The following is a 23,680-nucleotide window of genomic DNA, read 5'->3' as shown; positions in this document are numbered from 1 at the left end:
ATATTCACTCGCAAATAACTCGAAAAGTGTTGTCTTGGCGAAAAAGGTCTATAGAACAAAAGTTACTTAAAATTAGTCAGTTTATCCATTTTCGGACTTATTTTGGACATATATTTTTTCACCCCCAAAAGGGGGTGAAAGTCACCCCCAGGGCAAAAGCACACATTGGCACAATATCACTTTTTTTCTTTGAAATGTAAGCTATGCGTATGCCAAATTTCATGTCAATCCAAGCGGGTCTTTAAAATTTAGAGCAAAAACCGTGAAAGATTGTAATGTACAGTATTACAAAGAACCTTATGTTTTTAATATGTACTATTTTTTTACGATTTTATGATTGCTTATGATTTTATCACAGAATGTACCGTTGCAGCGTTGCAATACTTATCGCTTTCGCCTGTTTATAGGGACGACCAAAAAACTGTCTTCCTACAATTAAATGATCTGGAGTCAGTTGCATTGTTGGTTTGTAGTCTTTGAAAAAGTACTATGCTTTGTGATTAACGATTCTTAGATTAGTACTAATCTGTTTCGCTAGATTTAGAGCGTCTTTTTGGTCCAAGTACGAACAACAAAAAACATCAATTGCATCTTGCAGGACTTTTAGAGCACTTTCTTGGCTTTTGACATCGAAACCTTGAATGGCTCTCAAACACCACTTAAAGAATTCTCGAGTTGAAATGAGTCTTGAATCTGATGATAGATATACAAGCAGAACTACTCAAACTAATGGACAACGAAACAATAGCAATAATCACGAAGATGCTTAATAACATATACAGCTCTGGAGAAATAATAACAAAATGACTAAACTCTAAAAACACAAACCAGGAATCAAAGCATTGGAAAAATACCGTACGATAAGTCTCACTTCAGAAGTCTGGAACCCTTTACAAGCTTATACATGTCTAGTGAATCCCTTCTATAATGTTTCCAGAGTCACTTGATGGTCTTAAAAAATTTTTAGCCGTTTGCGATCAAGTATATTATGAAACGAACCATGAATTCAAATAATGTGTACCATATAATGTGTACTTACCTTGATATTAACTTCTCCACTATAGAATATGAGTTGCTATCGAGCTGTGTGAGGAAACTAAGACAAAACGCTTCATGAAGACTCTTTTTGAATATCCCACAAGGATTCTTCGATGCGATGATCAAAGCTCTACACAACGACCTCAAGGAATAATGCGGCTTGTGTCCCAAACCATCCGACAGACTCAAAATAGTTTCTCTTCGAACTTTCAAATAAAAATTAACTATAGCTTCCAAATCCTTGGGTTTTAGAGACATTGCTTCGAGATAGTTATTAACCAAAAGCAGTAAATCGTTCTTCTCGTTCAGTTCTTCAACGAAAAACTCCGTAAATCGATTTCTTAATCCAGCTGGTAGGTCTTTCTTTCCAACATCAGTGGAAGGATTCATGCAAGCGAACAAAGTGAAGTTAAGGTGTCGTTTCACTGGTTTCTTGTCACCTCTTTCTAACAAACACAAAGATCCTTGCGATCCTTCTAGAAGCCCTGACAAACATTCTAAAGTTTCAGCATTTGCAAGATTGATTTCGTCCAGTAGTACCCAATACCCATGTTCCACAGCTTTAACAAGACTTCCTTCGATGAAAGCAAAAGCTAAAGCACTTGTGTGCTTCAACTGTATGTCCAGCTTTTGTAGTTTTTCCCCAACAACGAGCCATCGATCTAAAAATACTTTATCTTTGTTGCGTTTGTCTATCCTTTCTTGCGCTATTTTGCCTGTTAACTGTTCGAAATCTTGTAGAGACTTCTTCAATCGACGTTCAGCTGCTTGATAACTTACAGTCATCAATTTAACCAGATCTGACCATCTCTGGTTGTTGAAACATAGCGCTAGATTGCTCAAGTATTTCCTATTTGGTTCTACTTTGAAAAAATCAGAGAATACTTGTTCGAATTCTCGTCTGATGGGAGCAATGATGTACTTCAAATCCACGGGTTTAAATCCTCCTAACAAATCAGCAGAGTCTGATTGTTGGTTCATGTTGATCACAATCAACTTCTGGCCGATGGTGTGGGCCAAATACTGAACGCAAGATGTTTTACCGGTTCCAGTTTCTCCTACTAGTAAAACAGGTTCCTGTAGGTTGATACAGCACATGATTCTCTCGAGAAGCACTGATGAAGGTCTTGTGAAAGAAAAATTAACGTGTTTCATTAGTTCGTTGTTGTCTCTACGTAAAACGACTCTTCCGGCAATTAAGTGATCTGCAGTCAGTTGCATTGTTGGTTTATAGTCTTTGAAAAAGTACTCTGCTTTGTGGTTAACGATTCCTAGATTAGTACTAATCTGTTTCGCTAGATCTAGAGCGTCTTTTTGGTCTGAGTACGAACAACAAAAAACATCAATTGCATCTTGCAGTACTTTTAGAGCGCTTTCTTGGCTTTTGACGTCAAAACCTTGAATGGCTCTTGAACACCACTTGAAAAAGTCTCGAGTTGAAATGAGTCTGCCGCTCTTTGGGATTGATATTTTACTAGTATCTGACGTGTCTTGGTTGAAGAGCAGAAAGGCATTCACGAGTCTGTCGGAGATTGTTCGAAACTGAGGGTATTTCGTCTCTACGATCTGTTTTAACTCATCTTTGGTTAGAGGATCTACGTTGATCTGTAACAGGTGTTTTTCCAAGAGTGACATTGCGTTTGAGTGTTTCTTATGGTGGCCTGAGATTGTAGAAACAAATCTGAAACAAAAAATTTAAATACGAATTGTATTTACATTTAAAGAGATGGTTTTCTAAAACCATTTCTAAAACCGATAAAATATTGGTTTTACCTTTGGGTGACGAACAATTGAAAGCCTGGATTTACTGGTACAGAGTCCCTATAACCTGGTACAGTTAGTGAATTGTTTTCCAACAAACTAGTCAGCATTGAAGCAATATCCATACTCGCTGAATCTATATCTTCCAAAAGAAGCCAGTTGCCTTCTAGGACAGCCTAAAATATAAATATATTACCTGGTAACAGTATTTAATTTAAACACAGTGTATGCACAAAGAAAGAAACATCTACAGTCTGTCTACCCAACAGAAAGAGTAATAAAAACGCGTGATCAAGGGATCAGGCACGTGCTTCTTGAAAAATAACAGTCGAAGAGTGGAATTAAGGTACTTACTTCGCAGAAGTTGTATCAGTCAGTTATCGGCATTGTATACAAGGGCGTGCATTAAGGTATTTGGAATAAATATTGTGATTTGTATTGTGGACAGAATCAAGCAGTATAAATATTGGGGGAGTCAATTTAGATCGAAAACTTGCTTCTTTCGGAAAAAATCAAAGAAGCTTATATTTTTCTAAAACCGTTTTTGTTGATTTACAAATATGTTATATGTATAATACCTCCTTTTTACATAGGAGGAGTAATTCAAATTTACCGCCGTAATGCTTTTTTGTAATTGATCCAACCACAGGCCAAATTTAAATTACGGAAACCCAACATCATTTTATTATAATTATGATAACAATTTAATTTTTCAAAATATACATTTTTTAAGACGTCGTCGTGTCACTTGATTTAAATATTTGAGATTTTTTTAATGAAGCATCGTTTATTATGATGTTTGAAAAGTAAGTTGAGCATAGTATATACAGTGTTTAGGTTGGAATAAATTCATTTTCTCTAGAATGGCCGATTTTGGGGAGAAATACCGAAACAGGTCAAGTTTTATACTGGTATATACATATATCATAATAGTGAAGTCATCCATCTCAGCGTGATGACGTAATCGATGATTTTTTTTAACTGAGAGTAGGGGTCGTGTGATAGCTCATGAAAGGTTATTTAATTCTCTATTTAGTAATATTAATATTAAAATATTTATACTGGCTGTCCATTTTTATTAAAAATTAAATTAATTTGGACAAAAAAATTATTTATTTCAAATATGTTACTGCTGTCAGAAAACAGGAAAAACATGGTTATTTGACAAATAAACATTGCCTTAGTGCAAACAAATGGGGTAAGCTACCATCACTTACACATTTAAGTTTACATGTTTATAATGTCCACATTATCTAAAGTTAGTTTGTAGTATTTTGACTCTCATAATTTTTACTCATTTTTAAAGCCACTTCCATGTTTTATTATTTATAATACTTTTTAAGGAATTTCTATTATTTCTGTATTGTATTAAACATTTTTAGGTTAAGCATAATATCAGATTGAGGTTAAGAAGGTATATTTTAAAATTATATTCTCTACTTCTACCCCAAATGTTAGAAATTGTTTAAAATTAACACTATATACAATATTTCCCGTACAGTAGAACTTGGGTTATTTACATTTTAGCGGTACCTCAATCTTTTATAACGCTCCCAACAGGGCTTTCCATCGATTGTCATTTGTTTCGAGCTTCTGTCATGTGTCACATAATACTAATATATCTACGTCATACGTCTTCAGTTTGTATAATTGGAAATACCAATAACGTACGACGTAGATATATTAATATTATATGACACATGACAAAAGCTCGAAACAAATGACTGTGAATGAAAAGCCCTATTCATCCTTTTGAATTGTACGTTTTTTCTTCATTATTATGTACATAATATATTTTTATAAATTAATCGTTTATTTCAATTTATGTCTGTAGAAAAACTTTTTATTTTATTTTTCTGGTACGCTAATGGTTTAAAAATCACAAAGTGATGGTAATATAATAGGGTTTGTTCCAAGAAGTAGCCGAACCGCTGAAACTCTCAGCGAAAAGTCGACCAGCACGAGTAAAGAGGACAACACTGATGACTGTATTATTGTTCTCTCACTGACCAACTGTTTGCCACGAATTCTGACTGTTTGACTGAAGTTTTATACAATGGTTTTACTGCTTGTAGGCAAAGACCTAAATATTTCATGAGTTCACATGGTATTCACGTGATTACTCCGTCTTTTGGGTAGACAAGGTATATTATTAGATACTCATGTCCTACAGAGAAGAAATATGCAAATATACTGATGATCATTACCTGTGTTAGTACTCCGGGCTGCCAAACAAATTCTCCTGGTATATCAGTACATCTATATGTTCCAAGTAACATTTTGCTGTCGGTTTGATCACCAAGTTGTACTTTGATGAAATTTTCTCCCAAGTTTCTGCCAGTTTTCTCAGCAAAATATTCAACAAGACTAGTTTTACCTAAAAAATTATAGATCTATATAGTAACTTTGAGTTCATCATCAACATTGGTGCTACAGGCTTGTTGTAGGCTCGACCTTCTTAAGTCTATTTTGCCAGTCAGCCATAGCCTTTGCCAGAAATAGAATAGATAAATACACTGAAAATACACCAGAGCAATACCACCAAGGCTTCAGACAAGGAAAATCAACCATACATGCCATTCACCTACTAACACAATTGATTGAAAAGTGCTATGAACATGACATATATTTGCCCCTAGTATTTATAGATTTCCAGCAAGCCTTTGACGCTGTAAATAGACACCAACTCTTACTATAAATTCAAAAATGAATATACTAACAAAACTAATTAGTTTAGTGGAAATGACAATGGACAACTTTATAGTAGAAGTTATAACAGATGAGGGCAATGCAAAAACTATCAATATAGAAGTAGGAATTAGACAAGGTCCTAACCTGTCTACATAGCACTGAACGGAGCAATAAAAAAGAAATTAACAAGATGATTATACAAATGATAGGGTCGGTCAGGGTAATTGGAAACAGGGGTGATTAAAAACAGTACTCCCTACCGCTAGAAATTAAATATTGTAACAATATCACATACACAGAATTACAATTTCATCTTTGCTTATTGTGTGGTATATTATTCATCTGATTACAAGCCAAGTGAATGTCTATTCTGTGCAATTTAAATTTGATTGTTTTTAAACACATAAATCGATTTAGCACAGTGCCAATATTTTACAAATTTTATCTCTCTGTATTAAGTATGCATAGTGATTATATAATTTATAGATATTACAAGAATATTTCTATTGCCTACAATGTTAATTTGAATGTTATTTAATACAAGAAGTAAGTACAGTAAGTGTTCACCATTACCCCCTTAAATATTGAGCATGGGGTAAATGAAAACACCTGTTAGGGGTAAATGGAAACAATGTGAAGTAAACGGAAATCAATTTTATATGTTAAGGTTACAGGTCTTGCCATTTTTAAAATGTTGAGAAAGTACATACAGAAGAGAGAACCAACGAAATACTCTTTGAATGATTTAAAAATGAGGTGTCAGACGTTAAGACAAAAAAAGAATGTGCGTGTACTTTGTACGCACGTAAGAAGTTATACTTCTATTATATGATTTCTTAAAAATAAATATACTTTAAACAGTTTGTTTTAATTTTTTTTAAACACCAAACTAATTTTGTGCTTACCGCTTTCAAAAAAAAAAGGATAGAATTGCACTGGATTCGAACTCAAGACCTCTCGATCTCTGGCCGAATGCTATACCAAATAGGCTACGAGGACTATGAATGTATTGGTTCGGACGTACCTAATGACAAGTCACGGTAACAAACAGACAAGGTGAATAAATATACAATAAAATGTTTTAATAATATGTACTCATCTTACTCCTGAGGAAGACAAATCCAAAGACACAAAAATTATAATAAATATATTTACTAAAAACACTAATATATTCTTTTCACACCTTTTCTTGCACTAATATATTTATACATAACTAGAAGATTTAGCAACTAAACGCCATACCTTCTGTGTGCGCATGCGCGCAGTAATATGAAATTTTACTCTCAATCGCGCCTAAAGAAGTATAACTTCAAAAAAAAACATATAGGGAGGCTGCTGCTTGCTACAGTATTCCACATTGCGTTATTTACAACTGCATAAAGAGTAGAAACATACCAACTGATGAGATGGAACTAGTGGGTCTACTGCATGGTCAGCCAAAATTGAAGACCATATTGTTATATGTTTAAAAGCCTGAGATTGTTGTTTACTTTTTTAGCCCATTTTTTAGTTTTTTTCTTAAAATTTCTGGGGTAAATGGAAATTTTGAATATCTTTTGTTACTTTTTCTTACTATTTTTCAATGGTAGGGGAGCCCAAGAGGGGATTTTTGCAGTTACTCGAGCGCGTCAGATTAGCATATGGGGAGAAACCTGGTACCCTGCAGATGTACCCTGCAGATGTACCTCTACCATATATTGGCTTTTAACACAGGGGAGTTCGTTAAAGGGGGCCCAAAAAAAATCTATCCTTAAAAAACTCGAAATTGTCAGATTAAGATAAGGTAAGTTAAGTACATACATGCAAAAGAGTGTATAATTCAAAAATCTTACGATTTGAGTCGGGCGTAAGGAAATGGGTGAGTCCCAAAGTTTCACAAGAAAAAAGCGAATATTTCGCGAAATGAATGACAGATCGAAAAACTAAAAAATATGTGCCCAATATTTTTTAAAAATCTATCGAATGATACCCAACACGACTTGCCACGGAGAGGGGTGGGGGGTAAATTTAATATTTTAAATATGAATCCCGCGATATTTCGCGAAATGAACATCAGATCGAAAAACTGTAAAATACTCTTATTCAATTATTTTGAAAAATCTATCGAATGGCACCAAACACGACCCCCCATTGATGTGGGGTGGGGGGTTACTTTAATATCTCAAACATGAGCCCTCATTTTTTATTGCAGATTTGGATTCATTACGTAAAAATAAATAACTTTTACTTGAAACATTTTTTCGAATTATGGATAGATGGCGTTATTATCGGAAAAAACGATTGTTGGAAATGGAAAATTAAATTAAATAATGGCAAGCGCCCACTAAAATGGAAAACTTTACTTAACTTTTTTTGGTTTTAGGACCTACTCTTCACAACCCAATAGGTCCCCAAAGCGCTCGAGTGACTGCACATTTAGCATAATTTGCTCCCCTACCACAAGACATTCTCCTGTAGACTTATCATATAATAGCCAAATGCTTTTATTTTATTACAGTATAAAACAGTATACTTTAAATAAATTTCAAATGCTTGGATGTCATGATATTTCAAATAGTGTTTCCAATTACCCTGACTGACCCTACTACTCTGACTACATGGTAATAGCCTCAAGTGACAAAAGAGCTTAGAATACAAATTGATAACTCCGATGGAAGAAGCACAAATTAGAGGACTAAAAATAAATAAAGAAAAGAAGTACAAGTTAAACTCAAGAAAAACAAAACATATACCTAATAAGTATACAGGTTGAATGATATATATTCCAAAGAGTAGAGAGATTTAAGAAACTAGTTATAACAATAGACAGCTAAAATGACAGAAGTGTAGAGATAACTGAAAGAATAAAAGCAGATAATAGAGCATATTGGAAATACCAAAGACTACCAAAAGACAGACATATCAGTAAAAACACTTCTTCTCATAATTTTCACTTTTTCTCATATTTTCAAATTTGAAAATACCAAAATGAAAATATAGGAAACAGCAATCGGGCCCGTCATAATCTATGCAGTAGAGACAATGAAGAAGAGAAGCTAGGCCTAATAGAAAGGAAGAGCCTTAGAATAATTTCTGGACCAAAACAATCCAAGTTGGAGAGTTTAGACAATTATTTAACAAGATAAAAATAAACCAGCTAGGTAATAATTAATATGATACATAACTTACCAGACCCTACTGGTCCCTGAAGGCAAATAGCTTTGTTTAAAGTAAGTCCCAAAGCTACTTTTCTTAAATTGTTTACAGTAGATGGCACTTCCACAAGATTTGTGACTATATTTGATTGTTTTGATAAAATTGGCACATATATTCCAGATATATTAAGCAAATCATTTATGTCTCCTGTATGAAGTGTCCAAATTGGATTAGATGTACCTGTTGATGTGGTAGAATCGATTAGAGTTCCTTTTAAATTAAAAATACAGCAGTACTCTGTGTCAAGCTCAACTGAAATATGATTTAAGATTAGTTTTTTGGTTTGCTTTTCACACATACCGAAAAGAATTGCTGAAATTTGACAGGAAAACCTAAAAAGCAAAATTATATATAAAAAAATATCATTTAGCAATCTGTTAATTAAATTTCAACCAAAAAAGTATGAATTTTCTTAAACATTTACCATTTTATTTTATTATCTTCATGATCAAGATATTTTTCAATAAATGTAGACCAACTCCATTTATTCCGATAAAAACTAGGATTGCTTTTTAACAAGTGATAACATGCTTCAACAAAATGCAAATCTGTGTACAGCTTTTCCATTTTTGGTTTCTTGGATGAGCTTTCTGTAGAATCTAAATTTTCTAGTGTCAATGGATTACTTGTAAAGTATTTTAAAGCATATCTAAAAAAATAAAGCATTTTTATTAATATGGAAGTTATAATGACTATGGGCCCTAACAACTATGTGTTAAAGTTTTTAATTTTTTTTTTTTTTTAATTGTAAACATGAAATAACAGCATCTTTTATGATGTATGGAATTAATTTTACTGTTTAATTATATTATTTTATGTTGATTACAATTTATTTATTTGTTTGATAATCGAAATCTGCTGAAAACTAAATTTAATATTGGAACATTTTTTTTTTGCTTTTCTTTGTGTTTTTTAAATTTTATCACCTTGATGCAAAGAAGGCTTTAAAATCAAACAATAGGTAGTATGTTGTCAACAATGATTGTCACGCTTCATTTGAGTATAAATAATTAACAACGGTCAGTTTTATTGCCAATAAGATACAATAATGGAACGTGGAAAATCTACTGATACAAAAGTGAGAGAAATTATTATTCATCAGTACCATAAATGGAAAAGAATACGTGAAATTTCCAGTGATTTGACTGTAGCAACAACTACTGTGTTTACTATAATTAAGAAGTATGGTGAAACTGCCAATGTTGATAATCGTGACAAAAACTTAGACTGTCCAAAAGCTGTTTCTCAAACGAGTGTAAGGCATTCAATTAGAATATGTACCTAAGACAGGAAGAAGAAATACACTATGAGAAGTAACTGCTAGGTGAAATAGAGAAACTGGGATGAATGTTTCCAGATAATGCTGTCGCAAATATATCCACAAAAGCAGTCTTAGTTTTTATAAGGTATATTTGATTGATAGGTTCTTCTTTGTGATATAATTTTCTATTTTTTTAGGGTGGCCATACGTCCCGGTTTGGCCGGGACAGTCCCGGTTTTGACCGCTTTTGAGGGCGTCCCGTCGGTTTCAGAAAATTCCCTAAAATGTCCCGGTTTCACGCAAAAATAAAAAAAATGTATATTTTTACTAACAAAGATAATAATTTATTCCACATTTATACTGTCAGAACTGAAGAACTGAAAGAATTTTGTGATTTCGCCGGGGTGGAATATTCAAAGTTATTAGAGCACGGAAACACTCGTTTTCTGTCTCTTGGCCCAGCTATTACACGGATTCTGAAGATATTTGAAGGCCTGAAGTCCTACTTTCTTTCTCAGGATAAATGCCCTTACTTTCTAAGCCAACTTTTTGAAAATCCATGTTTTAAGCCATGGCTGATGTTTGCGACATCCCAGATTTCAACTTTTGAAGACACAGTTTTGAAGATAGAGAAAGACAATATCTCCGCTACTGAAGTTGCTTGGCGCATAAACTCGCTCAAAAGTGTGTTGAAATCTAGAGCGGAAGAGGGATTTATTACTACTAATGTAAAAACACTTATATTAAACTTACAGGAAGAAGGAGAACTAAATGTCCAGGACTTTAAAGAAACAGTGAAAAAGTTTTACAAAACTTGTGTTGACTATTTAGAAAAATGGGAACTGAGCTTCGGAGGCGTACATAACTTGCAGTGGATTTTGCTACAAACAGTTCCGTCATGGAGTGATATCCAGACCAGCCTACCTAATTTTAATGTCACACAGATCAAGAAAATATCTGAGGATGAAGAAGAAGAAACCAAACTCTTTGACCAGTGGCAGTGTGTAAAGGAGATTGTGTCTGAAAACTTAACGGAATGGAACAGAGTGGACAAAACTAAAGTAAAAACTCCTGTTGAAGAGCGATGGAAGCAAATATTCGCAAGGCTTTATAGTAAGGATATTGCATACGATACTATTTTGAAAGTGGTCGAATTTGCTATGTGTTTGCCAGGAACTAGTGCTCCCGTAGAAAGAGTATTTTCCATCATGAACAACTTGTGGTCAAATGAGAAATCACGACTTCATATAACAACAATGAGTTCAATGTTGATGGTTCAAGTGAACTTTAAATACACCTGCGACCAATTTTACGAGATGCTCTTGAAAAACAAAGACGCATTGAGAAAAATAAGTAGTTCCCAAAAATACTTTTGGTATGAAAAAGAATCTGATGAACAGGCAGGACCCTCAAACCAAAAATAAGTTTAAAGTGGAAGTGGGCCATTTTTTGTTAGTGTAAGAAGAAACACGAATTTGCTATGATTTATAAGTTTTTAACCTTGTAGGTAATAAATAAGAAGAAACATAATGTTAGTTTTGTTTCACAAACCAACCCATTTCCATGGATTAACTTCACCGGGGAACCCCCCCCCCGGTAACTACGATGTCCCGGTCTGAGCCAAACCATTTATGGCCACTAATTTTTTAGGACTGTAAAGTTACCACCTGGCATTATGGCATGTGGTTGTATGTAAGCCAAAGGGTTGGAAACTTTACATTTTATTGAAGGCATAATAAATGCACCCAAATATATAGATATCCTTGAACATTCATTTTTACCAAGTACAGGAAAGATATATGCAGCTGGAGATTTTATTTTCAACAAGGCGGAGTGTCATGCCATATGGTTAAATCTAGCAAAAAATGGATGGGAGAACATGACATTAAAGTTTTGTCCCATGCTTCTACTTCTAGCACCCCGGATCTTAATACAATAGAGACACTTTGTCACAAAACGCAACAACGCCTAAGAAATAACCCTCAGCATACTTTGCCATATCTACATACATGCTACATTGCAAGAAATATGGGTTTCATTAATTCCTTTAATTCTATGAAAGCCTATTTAATACAATGCCTAATAGAGTTCAAGATGTTATTAGTTTAGTTTGTTAACATGTTCGCTACCAAGGGAGTAGGTATTTAAAAGTTTCGTCCTCATAGACCACAGCTATTTAAATTGCCATTATGTGCAGTAGGATCCCCGGCTCACAGAGGAGACACTGGTCTATGGGAAAACTCAATCTGGCTCATATATGAGTCACTTGGTAGCAAACAGGTTAAAAACCTCTCATTTCAATATTTAGTTCAAAGCATTTTTCAATTATCAAACAAATAATTTGCTTGAAATCAAATTTAACACGTTGGTGGACAGAACGTCTATAGACATCTAATTTCCATTGATGTTAAACACATCATCTATAGTCGACCTTTTTAAAATAACTAGTTGTGATAAAAAATCGGTGTCAAAAAATGTCACATTACATCTACAGATGCATATTAAATGTGACAGGATGTCCATTGTCGTCTTTCACATGTTTACAAAAAATGTTAATAAACCGATTGTTTCCATAAACTATAAGCGCTAACAGAAATTTAGCAATTTCCCTATTCTACTTTGCAAAATACATATAGTGTCCCAACACTTGCTTATTCATTTGACGCACTGTCCGTCAACATGTTAAAAAGAATTACAATAAAAGATTTTTTTAAATCAGCAGTTTATTCGTAAACGAATAACTGATTGTTCCATTCAACATGTAGTTGTTAGGACTCATAATTGTTACTGTTTTGTAAAAATTAATGAAAAACAGGATTACACAATATTGTCATTTTAATTAGTCAATAATTCTTACCCTTGGAGATCTTTCCTTTTGACAACAATCCTACCCAATAATATAGTCTTCAAAATATGTTGGGTATGTTCATTAGATTCTTTTTTACTTGAAAACAAAGCAACTTGAAGCAAATGTGGTAGATGCTTGGAAAAATTAGCAAAAATTTCATCAAAGTTGGCTGGATTCAAAAACATTTCTTGTGCCAAATAATAAAAGAGACGTCTATTCTTTTCGTTTTCATCGTTTGTCTTTGATTTTACTTTGCTGTTTATTAACTAAAAGCAAGAGAATTTAAAAATCAAGTAGGCATTTATAATTTAAAATTATTTACCTTTGACACACTGGAGAACTCGTCATTGATAGCCAAAAAGTTCTTTATACACTGGTTTAAATCACTGTCAATGCCCATTTTTGTAGCATAACAATTTCTGTAATTTCTTAGTAAATATCTTTTGGTTAAAAACACGTGTTTTGAATGACAAAAAATGCGTGCCGTCCTTGCAAAACAACCGGTGATAAACACATGTTTTGAATTGCGCAAGTCTAGTATTCATTCACACCAACATTTTATACAACGAAAATTAAATCCCGGCATAAGAAGGATTAGTAATATTTGGAAACTTTTATCAACTCATATTGGGTAGCCTGAATCAGACTTGACAAGATGTCAAACTAGTTTTTACCAATGTTGACAGATCTAGTAATATTACAAAGATTTAATAATTTTAAATTATTATTTCTTATTACACATTAATACATAGAGGTAGATAAAGAAGCTCACTATATTATAAAATTTGAGCCTATTTTTGAGATGAAATATACCATTTTTATTGGGAATAATCCACAATATTACTTTAAAATAAGTCATTTGAGTTTTGGAAAACTGAACTGAAGATGAAAAGGTTGTGAAATAATCTATTTTTATTATGGTTGTATCTTCGGCCATTCTTTTCTGTAAAATACATTATTCAGTTTCTTCTTCAATCACATGTATTGTACATATTTTTGGAGAGATTAGTTTTTTGCCCAGGGATCAAAACATATTTTTATTCTTTATAGTTTCGTTGTATGTTGAATTGTTTACTCTTTTGATTTTCTTATGAATTTTTATAATTCTTATGAACATTTATAATATTTACTAGCGTATGAGCTTCTTTACCTCTAGTAGTGAAGACAATTTAATTTAAAGAAAAATCTAAATTTGGAATCTGCAAAATTATTTTTATGATACTCTTATAAAAAGTATCTTACTAACTTGGCAACACTGGGTATGGGTAAAGTAATTAATAAATTTGACTTTATTGATTGGTGATGTTTACCATGTGCTTTGTACAATAATTATAATTTTTACGAAATAATAAGAATGGCCCTTGAAAAAGGAATAGCTCATAGACCTGGTGCTTACAAGCAGACCAATAAAGAACATAAACATGGAAGACACCGCTCAAAAGGATCGATAAGCGTATCAACAAAAGGTAATTTAAGGTTATGTCAATATTGTCCAAATGTTATTAATTTATTCATTATTTTCAGGAAAGGTTTCAGTTAAAAACCTGTCTAAACGTAATAAAAGAGAACTAAATAGAGGCGAAAGGCGGAATCAGGCGGTACAAATTAGACAAAACAAGAGAGATGAAGTTCTGTCTAAAAAACGATCTCTTGGAGGTCTGGATTTTGCCCCTTTTTTAGTATGCGTTGTACCATTAAATAAAGATATAGACCCTAATACGGCATTAACGTTACTTTGTCAATGCGATGAAGAAGCGATAATATCCAAATCTTCAACAGGAGCCACCCATTTAAGGTATGTTACAAAACTATTTGGTCATACAATAATAATTAGCATGTCAAGCCTAGTAGGCCCATGGCTTCATTAACCACTCTCCTCCATCCATTCTTGTCGATTACATTCATTCTCCAATTTGTCACATGGAGTCTTTTTAGATCATCTTTTATGTCCATTTTTCAGCTTGTCCTAGGTCATCATCTTGTTCAATAGGTGGACTATTCTCTGACATCCTCCAACTGTACTTGACAGTAGTATTTTCAGTAGTCCACTTTCCACTATCTGGCATCTTCTATATTTCTCCTAGCCATCTTAGTAATTGGGTTTTTATTACTTCTAGTATGCTCGTTTCCCCAAATAACTCTCTATGATCTTCGTTTGTCCTTCTGATACAAACACTGTTCTCCATTTCTCCTCCAATTATTTTCCTTAGTACTTTTTGCTCCCATATTGGCATCATTTTTTGTGGCTTTTTATTTAATGTCCACTTCTCTGATGCTTGTTACTATAGGCCTCATGATTGTTCTATATAACAATGGCTTAGTGTGAAAACCTCGTATCTCATTTTTTTTTTCGAAAAGGACATTTTGGTGGTTTTAGAATAAAAAACCTTGTATCTCACGATTTACAACTGTTAGAAAAATTCCAAATACACTAGACTAGACTATTTTCTACAGCCGAAAAAAGAAACCACGTATATCAATTGAATGGTGGGCTACAACAATGTTGTAAGCGACAGAATTAAGATTATGCAGGAGATGGAAAAAACTTATTGACAAGTCATTTATGACAATACGGATACCAATATTGCGGTACGAAAAACTCGGGGAAGGTAAAATGTTTTTAGCCTAATTGAAAGATGCTCGTATTGGTCATTGGATATACAATAATATTGCATTAAAACCTCATTTTGACCCAATCTGTCGCTTACAATGTTGTTGTAGCCCACCATTCAATTGCTCTCTTGATTTAGTGTGAATACCAAGTATATTTATAACCAAGAATTTGGTACTTAAATTGGAGTGTTTGTTTGAGAGATTCGACTTGCAGAAATGTTTTTTGTGAACAACAAAAGGTAGTCCGGCATATAGCAACATTTTATGAACCTTAAATCAAAAGATTTGTGTTGTATCGACCTAGTATTTGGAGGTGTGCAATAAGCTATGAAAAAAGAAAACCTCATAAATAATAATAAACACAATCTCATTTGAGATGAAAAACACGTATATCAAGATATACTAGGTTATCATAGTTACTTGGGCAAAGGCTCTATATACTGCAAGGATATTTACGTGTTTTTCATAGTTAATATTTGTATTTCCGATTTAATAGCAACATTTAACACTTTTAGCTCTATGCCAATATCAGATATTTGTCTCAATGTGCTCGAATTAAAAAAATGTAACGTAATTTTTGTTTAATAGTTTATATTATGCAGAAAATCAGTTTTTTGCCTCTCCTGTAAAATTGTAATTTAATGAGATACGAGGTTTTCACACTAAGCCATCGATAAGTATTATTTTAATTTGGCATATTTTGATATGCATTTATTTCTTAGTAACCTATTTAGGTAATGCTTAAACATACTTGTTCGCTTTCATTAGTCCAGTTTGGATTTAGTCTTCTGTATATTTGGTTTTCATGCTGTAATTGTTCCTAGATATTCGGACCTCTAAACTTCCTTAAATCTATGTCGGGACCTTGGAGGTAAACTACATTATGTCGGCATGGTGTTATTTTGATTAACGACGTTCTACACCTTCAGCAAAGAATTAAGGATTTGCATGAAATTTTAGTACCTATGTTATAATTTACTTCAAAAAACTAAGACTGGATTTTTTAAAAATTGTTTTAGCGTACCATTTAATTACTATTAAGGGTCAAGGTTAAGTTTTAACATGAGCTCTTATGGGAATTCTTAAAAAATTAATAACTTTTGACTTTACGATTTTTAATTATTTGTGCTTAAATTAAAAGTTTTTTTGTAAGGAATAACATATTAAAAAATGAGGATTGTTTACTGTACCATTTATTTTTAATTTATTTATTTTAATTAATTCCGTAATTTATTCCGTAATTTCCCTAATTTATTGTAATTTATTTTTATAAAGTATTCAATACTGAAACATATGATTTGAGTATTCTGCTATAAATGCATTGTTACCAACTTTCGCTTGCATATAAGTTTCCCCCCTTTCCTCTGAGAGGCATACCCCGCAACAAAGGTGTAGAACGTCGTTAAGTTCTTTTAATTCACTTATTTTATTCTTTGGATTATACAAATTGGTTATATATTATCATTAAAATATGGTTATATTGTTTTCCAAAAAATTATGGAATATATCAAATATTTATAACATTCTAAGTGCTCTAAACTTTTTTGCAAACACGCTTAACACAGTTGCTCGAAATGACATATTGTAGTTTACCTCCAAGGTCCAGATATGTCTTATCATTTCTTTGCACCATTAAATATGTAAGTACTTTCCTCTTACATATTCTTGGTCTATGCATTCCATGTATTTTTTTGTCAAATTAATGTATAATCCTTTTTTATGGCTCTTTTTTCTAATTCTTTAGTTATATAGTTTAGCTCTCCAGGCCTAGAAGGCCCATGGCTTGGTTTACTATTCCTTTCCAATCTCTCCTATTTGCTGCTTTATTTTTCCAATTTGTGATTTTCAGTTCTTCTATGTCTTTTTCAACATCTTTCTTCCATCTGGTTTTCGGTCTACCTTTCTTCTTCTTTCCTCCTATTCCTCCCGTTAGTATTTTTTTGGGAAGTCTCGTGTTTGGCATCCTTTGGATATGTCCCAACCATCTCAGTCTTTGTGATTTTACGATCCCTACTATGTTTGGTTCACCATACATCCTCTCCAATTCTACATTTGGTCTTCTTATCCACATTCCATTCCATATCTTTCCGCCAAATATTTTTCTTAGGACTTTTCTTTCCCATACTTTAAGCATGACTTGCTCGGATTTGTTCATCGTCCATGTTTCACTGGCATACAAGACTATAGGTCTTATCACTGTCTTGTATATTCTTATCTTAGCCCCTCTAGATATGTTCTTATTTCTCAATAAGTTGTTTAGAGCAAAGATACAACGATTGCCAGCCATAATTCTCGCTTGGATTTCTTCTTTTATATTTGGTCTCCTAGTGAATGTCGCTCCTAGATATTGGAATCTCTCTACTTCCTCGAATTTATATATTTTTGCCTCTGTGTTTATTGTCAGGTATTGTCCTTGTGTGTATTCTCGTTCTGTCCATTCCATATATTTAGTCTTTTCTTCGTTTATGTATATCCCTTTCTTTCTTCCTATCGCCTCTAGTCTTTTTAGTATTTCTTTTAATTCTTGTTTGCTTCTGGCTATCATTACTATGTCATCAGCGAATGCCAAGCATTGGTGTTTTCGTTGGTATACAAGTCCTGTCCTGTTAATTTCGGCTTCTCTGATGACTATTTCAAGAAGGATACTAAACAACAGTGATGACAGTGGGTCTCCTTGTCGTACCCCTTCACCGACCCTAAACTTATCTGTTTCCTTTCCATTTATTTTAACCCTGTTCTCTGTTTCTCTGAGTGTAACTTTTACCATCTTTATTAATTTTTTACTAATTCCAATTTCACATAGTGCTTTGTATATTTCTTTTCGTTTAACTCTGTCAAAAGCTTGTTTAAAGTCAATGAATAGGGCCATTGTAGATTTTCCGTATTCGTAGCTTTCCGCTTGTATCTCACGCAGCAGGAAAATTTGATCCACCGTGCTGCGTCCTCTTCTGAATCCACATTGATATTCTCCTATGTCATTATCTATCTTTTGTGTTATCTTGTCTTTTATATGTACTGCAAGTATTTTATATGCAACGTTTAGTAGGGCTACTCCCCTGTAATTATGGCATAAACTTTTGTCGCCTTTTTTGTGAATTGGACACAGTGTGGCTTCAGTCCATTCTTTTGGTATGTGTTCTTGTTCCCAAATTTCTTTTATCAGCTTTTCCAAATGCTTAATTAGTACTGGTCCTCCATATTTAAACATTTCAGCTGTTATTTCATCCTTACCTGGGCTCTTGTTTTTCTTTAGTTTTTCTATTATTTCTTTTATTTCTTTTTCATTAGGCGGTCTTTCCTGTATTTCTTCTTGATCAATATTTTCATTCGGTCCTTCTTCTTCTTCTTCTGCATATTCTGTTGTGGGAATTTCATTTAGAAGCTCTTCGAAGTATTCTCTCCATCTGCTCAGTATTTCTTCGTCGCTTACTAAATTCCTTCCATTTTTGCTTTTGTAGTGTACAGGTTTTCTTTGGAACCCCTTTTTCTCATTTTTTACTCCTTGATATAAGTTCCTGACTTCTCCATTTTTATAGTTTTCTTCTATGCATTTCAATTTATCTTCGTTGTACTTTCTTTTCTTTGCTCTTATGATTCTTTTAGTTCGTTTTCTTTGTTCGTTGTATTGTATCTCCATCTCTGGTGTTTTCACTTGCATCATTTTGAGTCTTAACTTATTTCTTTCATCCAGTTCTATTTTACATTCTTCATCAAACCATTCTTTGAATCCATCTTTTATATTTCTATTACTGACTTGCGCTGCTTTGGTCATACATACTTTTATTTGCGTCCATTTTTGTTCGATGTTTTCATTTTTTGCAATATTTTCCAGTTCTCTAGTGACTAGTCTTTCATATTTACTTTGTTCTTCTTCTGACAGTAGTCTAATAGGTTTAGTTACTTTGTACCTTTTTTTCTGTTGATTTCTAAGAACTGGTATAACCTGTTTAAGTTGTATTCCGACTATAAAGTGATCTGTGTCTGCATCCGGTCCTCTATATGTTCTTATGTTCTTTATACATTTTTCCATGTCTTTTTCGATGAGCACATGATCTATTTGATTTATGGTTTTTCCATCTGGTGATCTCCATGTTCCTTGATATATTCTTTTGTGTTGAAAGTACGTGCTCATAACGATCATGTTTTTTTCTTTTGCAAAATCTATTAAGAGGTGACCATTTTCATTCGTTGTTTCATGCAGACTATATTTTCCTATGGTGGGTGTGTATATTTCTTCTTTTCCTATTTTGGCATTAGCATCACCTAGTACTATTTTTATATCGTATTTGGGAATATTTTCGAATACTGTATCTATTTGACTGTAGAAGTCTTCCTTTATCTCTATGTTTTTCTCTTCAGTCGGTGCATGTATGTTTATAAATGTTATTTTTTGGTATTTTCCTCTTATTCTTAGTATGCATATTCTCTCTGAAATTGGTTTAAAGTCAACGATTAGATCTTTCAGCTTTTTGTTTACTACAAATCCTGTGCCTAACATTCTATTTTCGCCTCCGCTATTGAAAAATAAATAGTCATTTATTTCCATTGAGTTTTGGCCTAGTTGTTTCGTTTCTTGTAGTGCTACTATTTCGAATTTATATTTTTTACATTCATCTACTAGGTGTTTCAGTTTTCCTTCTTCGTATGTTCCTCTTACATTCCATGTTCCTACTAATATATGTTCTTTTATGGGCTGCTTTTCATTAATAATCTGTACATTTTGTCTATTTCGTGTACCTGTACTTTGCCATGTCGTCTCCGTTATTTCAGTCTGCTTTCGTTGTATTGCTAGTTTTTTGGTTGTATATTTTTCTCTTTTATGAGTTGTTGTTGGCTGTTATTCCATGTCCATATTTCACCATTAATGATTAGCTTCTGGTATCCTATTTTTACATTTTTTCCATTATGCCTCTCTACCATAGCCTTGCTTCTAATTTCTTTCTGAATAATTCTTTCTTCTTTTGACATATCATCATTAATATAGATTCTTTCGTCCTTTTTGGTTTTTAATTTACTTTTATTTTTCATTACTTCTATTTTGTTTTTCACGCTGTTGAGTTCCACTATGACAGTATTTTCTCCTATTTTCCTTGCTCCATTTACATCTACTGAAACTTGTAGCTCTTTTTCCATAAAATTCTCCATAGCCCCTCGTAAAACTTTCTGATCATTTGTATCAATTTTTATTCCTTGTATTATTACATTTTTTCTCTTTCTTTCTCTTTCCAATTTCTCTATTTTTTCATTTGCTATACTAATTTCTTTTTCTAATTGACCTATTTGATTTATAGCTTTTTCGTTTGTTTCTCGCAGCTTTTTTATTTCATCTTTGTAGCCGCTTTGTTGATCTTTCAGTTCTTTAATTTCATTCTTTAGTTGTGTGATTTCGTCTCCAGATCTATATTGTTCTTTTTTTATGTCTTTTATATCCATTGCTAATTCCCTCATCATTTTCATCATTTGTTCCATTCCACTTATGTTATCTTCATCTGTTTTTTGTGATGTTCTAGCTGTTATTTTTGATTTTTTGCTGGGATGTTCCTCCTCTTCCCTTCTCCTTTTCATTTCATCATCTAATTCGCTATCTGAACTCATTGTTCTTAATTCCTAGTTATTTTTCGTGCTAGAGTTATTAGTCAATGCGTCACGGGTGAAGTTTCGTGGAGAACTCTACTCACAGTTCAAATTCCCACCCGCACCCGCGCTAGCCGTTACTAATTTTCCAGCACTTTTATTCCTAGGTAAAATCAAAATCAAAATCCGGCCCTGGTTATCTGTTTATAATAAAATTAATTATATTATAATAAAGTTTTCTACTTACAGCTGATTCTGTTTATTAATATGCTTTATTTTCCTGTAGAAATACACCATTCACAATATTGTTTTGTTTCCACCTACTGCAAAACCTGCTTTGTTTATATTCGATATCACACAAGTTTTTATCACTTTACACAAGAATTTAATTCCTTATCGTTGGAATTACTTTTTTCCGATTTTTTCACTGTATAATTAGTTAACTAATTAGGTTGTTTATTTATGTACCTACATATATTGGTTTATAGTTACACTTCACTTTTGTTTAACACAATTGTTTTATTGCTATATCTGCCCGAGAATCGAGTTAAGATACGAGCTAAACACGTGTGTTCTATTCGCTGGTCAGCGACCGAATCCCCGAATTTGAGTATTCTGCTATAAATGCATTGTTACCAACTTTCGCTTGCATGTAAGTTTCCCCCCTTTCCTCTGAGAGGCATACCCCGCAACAAAGGTGTAGAACGTCGTTAAGTTCTTTTAATTCACTTATTTTATTCTTTGGATTATACAAATTGGTTATATATTATCATTAAAATATGGTTATATTGTTTTCCAAAAAATTATGGAATATATCAAATATTTATAACATTCTAAGTGCTCTAAACTTTTTTGCAAACACGCTTAACACAGTTGCTCGAAATGACATATTGTAGTTTACCTCCAAGGTCCAGATATGTCTTATCATTTCTTTGCACCATTATAAATATGTAAGTACTTTCCTCTTACATATTCTTGGTCTATGCATTCCATGTATTTTTTGTCAAATTAATGTATAATCCTTTTTTATGGCTCTTTTTTCTAATTCTTTAGTTATCTGTATAAATTCCTATTTAATTCTCGCTACCATTGCTATATCATCAGGCAACGCTAGGCATTGATGCTTTTTGTGATATATAATTCATTTTCTATTTATATTGGCTTAGTGCATTACGTTATTCAGGATGAGACTAAATAGAAATGAAAGTGGGTCACTTTGTCTTACTCCTTCATTTAAGTACTAAGAAAATGTCTGATATTTCATGATTTACTTTTATTTGGTCATTATATTAAAAATTGTTTTTTTAGTGTACCAAGATTTAAACAGAGGTTTGAATTTGTTGTTCCTGATAGAGATCATGATTTTGCTATATTAGATACCTTAAAAGTAGCAGATACTGTACTCTTTTTGATATCAGCTGCAACAGGAATTGAGGACAGTGAAGTTGTTATTGATAATTGGGGAAATTCTATATTATCGTCTTCATTTGCACAGGTAATTCCAAATATATTGACCTAAGAATACAAAATTATTTTCAACATAACTTTTAGATTATGTTTAAGGGACCTTTATTATGTGTCAATTTTTAATGTCAATAAAAGTGATTTTGAGAAAAATGTGTTTGAGTCTCTTTTTTATATACAGAGACCACAATTTCTCAAAAACTATTTGACAGATCTTTTTGAAATTTTAACTAAGTATTTGTCACAGATGTTAGTATCATTTGAATAAAAATAACACTTAATTTTATTTTTTTTTTACTTTTCTTGGATGTCAAACTGAAATTCAATCATTTCTTTATAGAATTTTTGCATATTTTAACACTGCATTGATTAAGCCAAAAAAATGTAGAACCTTATATATACCATAACATTCACACAATAAATTCCAAAATAAATAGTTTTTTTTTTCTTCAAATTGACACATTATTTGAAATCATTATTTCTCTGTCTGTGCGGAAGGCAACATTTGGCTTTATCTATGAATTTAATATTTTTAATATTCTACCGAAAGTTAATTCTGCACAGGCGAATATTCTAATAAAGTTCTGTAGTCAATATTATTCTGAAACTATTACTTTGTGGCATTTATGTAATTTATTATTTTAAATGGGAAATAAGCCACAATTTAACTTAAAAAATTATTTTATTGACGTTTCGACTTCTAACTCAAACGTCGTTATCAAAATACAAAATATTACTAAATTAAATAAAAATGTTGCTGAAGTAGTAAAATTCTTCTAATAACTTAATTATTTAATCTGACTCATTCACATCAGCAATTCAGACATATATTATATATTTTAAAGTAGAAGACTTTAAAATGATATTGTCGATATTGAAGAGTTGCATTCCTGGAACAACTTTATTGAAAGATAGTTCATTTGATTACATGAAATCAACTTTAACTCAAGAATGTCCATCACAAAAAAGTCATAGCATGTGATTTGCCTTTAAAAAGACAACTACATGCAATGGTGATAGTAAAATTCTTGCATTAGTGATTCCATAGTAAATCACAAAGAAAAACCAGGAAAAAACCTCATGATACTATCCTGACATTATAAGTATTTGGTCTTACATTCAGTTTACTCTCAAAACTAACACCAAACTCTGAATTTATATGTATGACGGATATTCTTGAGTTAAAGTTGATTTCATGTAATCGAATGAACTATCTTTCAATAAAGTCGTCCCAG

The 23,680-nt window shown here is 32.6% G+C and overlaps 2 protein-coding genes across 2 annotated transcripts in view; one reads left to right on the top strand and one right to left on the bottom strand.

Moving 5' to 3' along the window:
* The window catches only part of LOC114325220 (midasin), a 700,017-nt gene extending 686,643 nt beyond the window's left edge, over window positions 1-13,374 (bottom strand). The window contains exons 1-7 of the mRNA XM_050656603.1: window positions 13,117-13,374; window positions 12,804-13,060; window positions 9,110-9,334; window positions 8,659-9,017; window positions 5,007-5,176; window positions 2,812-2,975; window positions 1,040-2,719 (exon numbers count right to left, since the gene is read on the bottom strand). Of these exons, the coding sequence (XP_050512560.1) occupies window positions 1,040-2,719; window positions 2,812-2,975; window positions 5,007-5,176; window positions 8,659-9,017; window positions 9,110-9,334; window positions 12,804-13,060; window positions 13,117-13,194 (2,933 nt within the window). The 5' untranslated portion in view covers window positions 13,195-13,374. The remainder of the gene's footprint in view (window positions 1-1,039; window positions 2,720-2,811; window positions 2,976-5,006; window positions 5,177-8,658; window positions 9,018-9,109; window positions 9,335-12,803; window positions 13,061-13,116) is intronic.
* Window positions 13,375-13,578: 204 nt separating this feature from the next.
* LOC114326064 (pre-rRNA-processing protein TSR1 homolog) overlaps window positions 13,579-23,680 on the top strand; it is a 33,393-nt gene continuing 23,291 nt past the window's right edge. Inside the window, exons 1-3 of the mRNA XM_028274259.2 lie at window positions 13,579-14,260; window positions 14,319-14,589; window positions 22,290-22,476. Of these exons, the coding sequence (XP_028130060.2) occupies window positions 14,149-14,260; window positions 14,319-14,589; window positions 22,290-22,476 (570 nt within the window). The 5' untranslated portion in view covers window positions 13,579-14,148. The remainder of the gene's footprint in view (window positions 14,261-14,318; window positions 14,590-22,289; window positions 22,477-23,680) is intronic.

Source organism: Diabrotica virgifera, chromosome 7 (genome assembly GCF_917563875.1).
Source record: "Diabrotica virgifera virgifera chromosome 7, PGI_DIABVI_V3a".
Lineage (NCBI taxonomy): Eukaryota > Metazoa > Arthropoda > Insecta > Coleoptera > Chrysomelidae > Diabrotica > Diabrotica virgifera.
This window is presented reverse-complemented; position numbering and strand designations above follow the sequence as displayed.